The sequence below is a fragment of the Montipora foliosa genome, chromosome 10 (genome assembly GCF_036669935.1).
Source record: "Montipora foliosa isolate CH-2021 chromosome 10, ASM3666993v2, whole genome shotgun sequence".
NCBI lineage: Eukaryota > Metazoa > Cnidaria > Anthozoa > Scleractinia > Acroporidae > Montipora > Montipora foliosa.
Window position 1 is genome coordinate 31,300,081 of NC_090878.1, and position 7,500 is coordinate 31,307,580.

Genomic DNA, 7,500 nt, shown 5'->3' on the forward strand with positions numbered 1-7,500 from the left:
TTCGTCCACACACAAATGCCGTGTACAGTAAAGAAACTGTTATCATGTCATTAATTGCAAGTCTTCATTGATTTGAAGATGTCTTAATTAATGCGGATGCTCTTTAAGACATCAAAATACATGCGTATCTCGACAGAGCGCTTTAGAGAATTAAGATGTCTTAATTTAGCTCTTACTGCTTGATGTTTCCACGCAAGATAAGAAGAAGACTGTGGTTTAAGTCTTGCTTTGGAAGTTTTTAAGTATCTGATAAACATGCAAATTTCTTTGAATGGATTGATGGATACGCCTTACGATGTCACTTGTCACTGCAATATCAGTGCTTTTGAGAAACGAAATTATCGCTCACACAGAAAAGAAATGGAAGACTTACCCGTCAACTGTTTAGATTTATCCAAATCTTTTCTTCAGAAATGAGAGAGAATAGTTGCTCCGGCCACAAATGTGTCAAGTCAACGTTTTCCGAATTTGGTTGTATTTCAAATTGAAAGGTCACCAGAAAATCGATGATCTTGTCCTCTTGCCAGCATTCGTGTTTTGGACTCATCTACGATTATCCGTTACGCGATGTTGTATACATCAGTCACCGATTAAACTTTCCCTTTCACCTCGAAATCCTAAACTTTTATTCCAAACCGCAAGATTGGTCATCCCGCACCGCTCGGTCACAGGGATTACGTTTGAAAAAAGAGCATATCCAACTGGTAAATTGCCAAGTCTTATGATTTGTTTGTCAGTGTTGCTTTAATTTTTTTTTTAGGGGGGAGGGGGGGGGGTTCTTCCTATTAATGGGGTAATGGGGGTGTGCCGCTGGATGGGGTAGCATTCTCACGACTGGATTGACTATAATGGGGTTGTGTTTTCAACAGAGTTCCCGACAGAGTTACCGGAATGGGGTCGCAAATTGTGGGCATTTTTGGGGTACGAACATTCTGGCTAGTGGGATTTAAAAATGGAAAAATTTGCGGTAAAGAAGAAAATAAAATAAGAAAAGTTGTTACAGAAAGAACTGTAGTGCTGTTGATTTAGTATTTACTAATCACATTACATTCTGTTTTGAATTTATAATAGAAAGGCTTTATGTATGGTTTATACATAAACAGAAAGTGCATAGCATTGAACTGTGCAACAATATCGTGTATTAATAAGCATCATCCATAGGAAAAACGAGCATCTCGAGATGGGCAGAACGTATGCGCAATAATAATAGGAGGCACCGCCCAAATGATTTGCCGTTACAATGAGGAGATGCCTTGCGTGACGACATTACAACGGCTACAAGGCCGGACTAGCCGATATCAGTCGTAAGTGGGGCCATTGCTTGTACGTGTTTAAGATGGTTTTCTGCAGAAGAAAGGTAGAAGAGTATTTCTGAATAAAAACTACTTTGCTGAAAAAACAATAGCCGACTCTTATTCAATAAGCCATTTGCAACAAACTGGGTTCGCGACAGAATGAACGTTAAACTTGAAATCGGGTCTTTACTCGGAATTTCATAAATGGAAAGATCAGACTTCGACCATTAGCCATTACGATGCAGAGTTTCAGAGAAATTTGCAAACTCGAGAATTTCCAGAATTAAGCGCCTTAAAAGGAGGTCAGATGTACCAAGAACAAAATTTGAATATATTGTTTCTTCCTAAACGTTATTATAGCAAATTTGCGGTCAACTTTTCAGTTTTCATTGCTGGGAAATTGACGAGTAGAAACCGGCTAAATCATCGTGTTTACGAAAAAGAAATTGCGTGACGAATTTGAGTTGATCATTCGTTCGTTCGTTCGTTCATGCATTTCATAGTTCATTTGATTTTTCGTCGTTCATTCGCTTTATCGTTTATCCCCCTTTATGGATAGCCCGCGAACGCAGACTTATTTCCGACGGTCATTTCTCTCTTCGGATAATTTTCGGGGGAGAGAGACGACCGCCGGAAATACCTCTGCGTTAGCAAGCTATTGGCCATTTTGGAATTGCGCAGGGAACTGGAGCGAGTTTCAAATTTGAAGCAATCGATAAATTGACACCATTACATGGAAGATAACATGGAGATTGGCCGTCTGAGCCAAGTTTGATGCTTTTATGTCGAACAGAGACCAAGTTACGGACTTTTTAACATAGTTAAAAATCCATACAAACCTCTCTAATTTTGACTGCAGTGTCCAAACATTCGTGATATTCTGGTCATTGTACTGACCGCAGTGAAATAAGCGAGAGAAACAGAAAACACAACGTTGGACATTTTACACATTTTACGACGTCCTGATATTCCATACTCGAAAAAAGTGCCACATTATTCGCAAAGTCCACTCTCTCTAACGTGTATGGGTCAAAACTACATTTAAAAATAATTAAAAATTATTTGTGTCTCCTCGCGAACTGATCTACATACTGTCCACGGTTCCCTTGGTGTCTTCGATAGGAAGCCGCAGCTTATTACTCGGCACACCTGAAAGGTATCCGAGATACATTCTGGGAAGAATCTAGTTTTCCGTGTAGCAAATGGACAATAGAATTAGGAGGTGGTGATTTCATTGGCTAAAAGCAATGTACTAAACCCCTCCGAGCAATACATTTGACCTCCCTCTGTGAAAAACAACTGCAACAATAAAAATAAACACAAACGCGAAGGAGTAGATTTCAGATAGCGAGAGACTTGAAACAGCCTCACGTCTAACAGAATTAGATGAAAATCGGAATTTATAACGTGCAGTGGAGCAACTAAATGATGGGTTCTACGTTGAGGCTTCAGCGTGACTCGTTTAATTTCGTTTTCTGATTCAAGCCCATGTTCCACGATATAGCAAATGACGCAATGCAATGCAGCTAAACGTGAAACAAGACGCTTTAAAAAAGCGTCTTCTTTCCCTTTCGTAAACAAGCGATGCAAACTTTTGACGTTCGCTTCCATTCTTAGTAGCCAAGCCTTTTTTATTCGGTTAGCTTTCAATTAATTGTTACGGTTAGCTTCATTTAAATAGAAAATATCCTGCAAAGGTTGGTAAAGACAACCTTTGCAGGATATTTTCTATTTTAAAGTTTTCTTTGGTGTGGTCACGATCTATTTTGATCCAACGTAGAGCAAGTTTTGATCGTACACGGTTTTTGCAGTGGTTTACTCCTTAAAAAGTTTCATTTATAGTGCAATTAAGCCCCTGTTTCGGTAGTGTGGAGGTTAAGTGCATTCGCTCTTATTCCATTGATCCGAGTTCGATGTCGTTTGATTTTTCTAATTTTTTTCTAAGGTTTTTTTCTTAGTTTTTTTTAAAATTCTAAGTGATATACGTGGCCAATCTAGTGCTAGATTAGGTATCTTTTTCCTCATTTGCAGACGACAAACTTAACAGTGAAAATTGTCTCGTCCAGGTCTCGTCCAAATGGCATCACTTGTTTACGAAAGAGAAAATTGCTTCGGCGCATGCCCTGGCTTTTACGGTAGCGTGGAGCACCCTTTCGATCTCACTTCTATCAGCAAACACACGGGTATTTTGAGCTAACGCTCTGAATGATTGATGCCCAAATTTGGTGCAAGATATCATGGTTATCCCTTGAGCCGAAAAATTGGTTCACGATGTCTTGAGTTAAAATCTCGCCCTTGTCAAAGGTTTTTTTCTCTTTCCTTGTGCGGGACGTTCCATGGATAGGGCTGATGTTCAAATGGATTAACTGCAAAGTACCCTGCCAGTGTGGTTAACATTTGGCGGCGTTCTTTTAAGAACTGTGGCAGAGTATAAATGTAGAGAGAGAGAGAGAGAGAGAGAGAGAGAGTAAAGGTTAATGATATTAAGTCAATGGCATGCAGATAAGTGACAGGGTATTCTGCAGTCAGGCCTCATGCACCCTTCGATAATTAATTCTGTTGTTATACGTGCGACGCGACCAACTTACTCTTCGATTAGACAAGAAGTTTTTTTTCCTGCAGGGTTATAAAGTAAAAACGCCTATGAGCAGAATCCAGATCCAAAAGCTTGGCTGCACGGGTGATGCATTGCTCTCTTCTGTGTGACCAATCGAGTTGCATTTTCCTCCTAAACACTGTCTTATACATTTTCGCGCAAAACACCTCATATCGCACTCTCCCCCTAAGCACATCTGGTGACAGCTCTCCACCCCTCTGGGACATACCATGGTACAATTTGCGCAGACCTGACTGCAGGTGGACGATGAACACGTGACTTGCTGACATTTCGCTTTCCACACGCATGACTGATAACAGAACATGCTCGAAAGACACTTCATGTTACAACTACCGAAAAAACACTGCTGGGAACAAGTATTCCCTCCTGGAGAAAAAAACGTAGATTTATCCCATTAGGTTAACGAAGAAAAGTTTTAAAATTATGTTATTAGTAGTACTGGTAGATAAAAATCTGGGCTTACCCGAACACACCATATCGCGGCAAGAAGAGAGAAAATTGCACTTTTGTGTGCAGCTCTTGAATGTAGAAGATCCATCCATGGTGCACGCGCAATGGGTAGAGTTACATGTCTTTTGACAGAGGTTTTGATTGGTAGCACCATATTTGCACGTTTCATCAGTCAATGAAATCGCTGCGAGGAGGAACTGAGTCATCCCCGCTAACACTAAAGCTGGTTGGAACATTCTGGAATATCGTTAAATGATGAATTAAAGGAAATTTTACGGATAACGGGAAAAGAGACAAGAGTTATTATTGGTCCGTGTGAAAAGACAAGACAAAAAAGTTCTATCTCTGGATGTTTTCCGAAAAAAAAAAAAGACGAGAGAGGAAAACAGTGCTTACTTTGTCAATTGTGGCCGTATTGCCAGAGTTCTGCGAGCGAGGTCTTTTGTCTCTTGCAGTCTTTTGCGTTCAACTATCGTCTGACAAAACCCCTAAAAAATAATGAATAGGTCAATTCCCTGCCGCTGAAATATCTTGGATCGAATTTCATCATTCGTAATTAACTTGGGCTAATAAAAAAACCAAGCGTTAACCATTTTTCTTGGATTTTAGATAGTAATAACTGCAGCTTATAAAATTACCGGTAAACAGTTGGCAAGTACGTGTAACCTTGACAAAGTTAGACACTGTTAAATATTGACTGTTTAACTTTTCTTGTGCCGAAAATTGCCTTAAAACGGCAAGTTTGCTTCCCTCAAATGTCATGTTTTAAATCGTTGTAGTATACGATCTACGGAAAGCATGCCCTCTTTAATTGATGGGAAATTAAAATTTTCCTCGGTTTTCAAGGTTCAATTTCTAAGCAGATCTAAGCAGTATATTTTATTACTTACGTTTTTGAATATCCTTTGTTCAAATATCCTTTGTTTTTTTTATTCGTGTTCGTTTTTCATGGTCTGTTGATTTCTTTTGCTCGAATTAGCGCGAGTACCGAGTCAACAAAGGCAATAACAGTTGCTCTGAAAAAGAGACTGCGAAACTTCAGTTAAACGTTCTAAATACTCCCTTCCGATAGCCCGAGCTTATCGTTTAATTTACTGCGTACACCGCATTATCGTGTATTCATAAATTATTCAGAAAGTTTTTTTTATGACTTGCCAAGTTATGCCTACACAAAAGTCTAAGAGAGAATCCCCACTAAGTTCATTGATTTCGTACGTAGCTGTAATTATAAAATAAATTGTGCCCGTTGAAGCTCATTTCAATTATGCCGCACATCAAGAGTAACAAACCTATCGGGAAAAGGAAGATGTAATCAACGCGTCAGGTACATGTGAGTACAATGCAAAAACATTATTGAAAAGCATGAATATTTTATGAGTAATTCTCAACATTTTATTTCCTACTGGGTTGATAAGAAAAGGACAAAATAATGTTTTGCTTCAGGCGTTATTCTTTGTTTTCCGCTGCTGAATAGATGGACTTTTTAGCCGGCTTTATCAGTCGAAAGTGAGAAAGACAAAAACTATATTAATATTGAAAGCTTGGTTTTAAAATTTACTCATTTACAGCTGCCATGATTGACTCTAAGCCATCGTCTTAAAATAATTTTTTTTTTAAGTTCATTTTCTTTTGTGTTGCAACCAATCTTGTTTTACACTTTCTAAGCTACTTAGCGCTGTGGAGGTGGATTTAAAATGACTCTTCAAGTTTCTCAGTGTCAAACTCTCGTCCTATAAGAGATGAATTTCTAATATCACACAGCTCTCTCCACCCTTAATTTAATTGGACCTGTATTGATGGTTTGCATCGAGGGTTGTCCAATACACCGACATAATGAGATTCATAGCACTTCACAATAGACATCACAAAGTGTCCCCCAACCTTAATCCTTAAAAAAGTAGTAACAGTTTTGCGAGACATAAAGTGCGGGACACTTTGTGACACTTTGGTCTATTGTGACGTACCAGGAATCTCATTACAATCTCATTATGTCGGTGTATTGGACATGTATGTCTGACGTCAAGGCGGCCATGTTGGTCTACAGAACAAGCATTAAAATGTCTTTTTGGGGATTTGACTTTATTATTATGCAAGACTTGTGGAGCCATTTTCTATTGTTTTGTACACCAGCATGGACTTCACATCACGTGGATGCAGAGGTTTCAGCTCTGCCGCGTTTAGGATTAGGCTCCATTATTTTAAATACATGTCATTTGTGCCTGTAGTTTTCTGAACCATTCAAGTGAGCCATTGAAATAGCTACGTCTCCACCCATAAATCCGAGTGTGGCATTTTGCCCTATCTTAAGCGCGTTAGTAGGCCACTTCGGAAAATACCATACTATTCTTTGTTTGTTCCCCAAAATTTTGCATAAGCATTGTTTTTGTTTTCTCTTGGAACCATAGTCCACATTCGATATATTAATATTCAAATATATTAATATTCACACGTGGCTACAAGGCTTTATGGTTAATTGTGAATATTATTTTGTTTAGAAATCTCCTTTGAGACTTGTGAGACAAAGAAAACGACATTACTGGGATGGATACTCCAAAATAACGTGAGACACTTTTTGACAATATACATGTGCAACTTTTGGTGGCGTTACGTGGCAAAACCTGACAAATTCAGTGTTAACCCTCTTTGGAAGACAAACAACACTGTTTAGGCAGAGAATAACTGCTGGGTTAGGCACCGATCTCTAGTGATTAAAGTTAAGTGCTGACTCGAAATGGTTAGCTTTCGTAAATTGTTCTTGTGACACCATATAAATTAATTTGTTAAAAATTGCCTTTGGATATGGATATAGATATGACTCCAATAACCTGGGTTCGACTCTTCTTAATTTTTATACTCTTTTGACAGATTTTTTTAAACTTAGTCAAGATTGTTTGGCACTTTATGGAAACAAAAGTGTCTCTTCTTATTTTGGAGTACCGTAAAATTCCGAAAATAAACCCCTCTATGTATAAGACCCTCCAAATGTCAGCCTCCAAAGCGGTTACGCAAAAATCCTTTTTTTAATCGCCTCTCCAAATACAAGCCCCCCGCAAGCCTGTACTTAGACAATTGCCCTCAAATATAAAGCAAAACAAAGCAGTTAACGGTAAATTCACTTCCAACTATGGCGCTAGCCGA

General features: G+C 38.7%; 1 protein-coding gene across 2 annotated transcripts; it reads right to left on the reverse strand.

Moving 5' to 3' along the window:
• Positions 1–3,056: 3,056 nt before the first annotated feature.
• On the reverse strand, positions 3,057–5,411 carry LOC137973882 (keratin-associated protein 9-1-like). Of its 2 annotated transcripts, XM_068820776.1 has the most exons (4): positions 5,253–5,411; positions 4,759–4,850; positions 4,376–4,599; positions 3,057–4,278 (listed from the first exon to the last, which is right to left on the reverse strand). In XM_068820776.1, exons 3-4 carry the CDS (start codon positions 4,596–4,598, stop codon positions 3,920–3,922), a joined length of 582 nt encoding a protein of 193 aa, XP_068676877.1. In that variant the 5' UTR covers position 4,599; positions 4,759–4,850; positions 5,253–5,411; the 3' UTR covers positions 3,057–3,919. The 2 variants fall into 2 exon arrangements, with proteins under 2 accessions (XP_068676877.1, XP_068676878.1); XM_068820777.1 differs by lacking the exon at positions 4,759–4,850.
• Between the last annotated feature and the right edge of the window lie 2,089 nt (positions 5,412–7,500).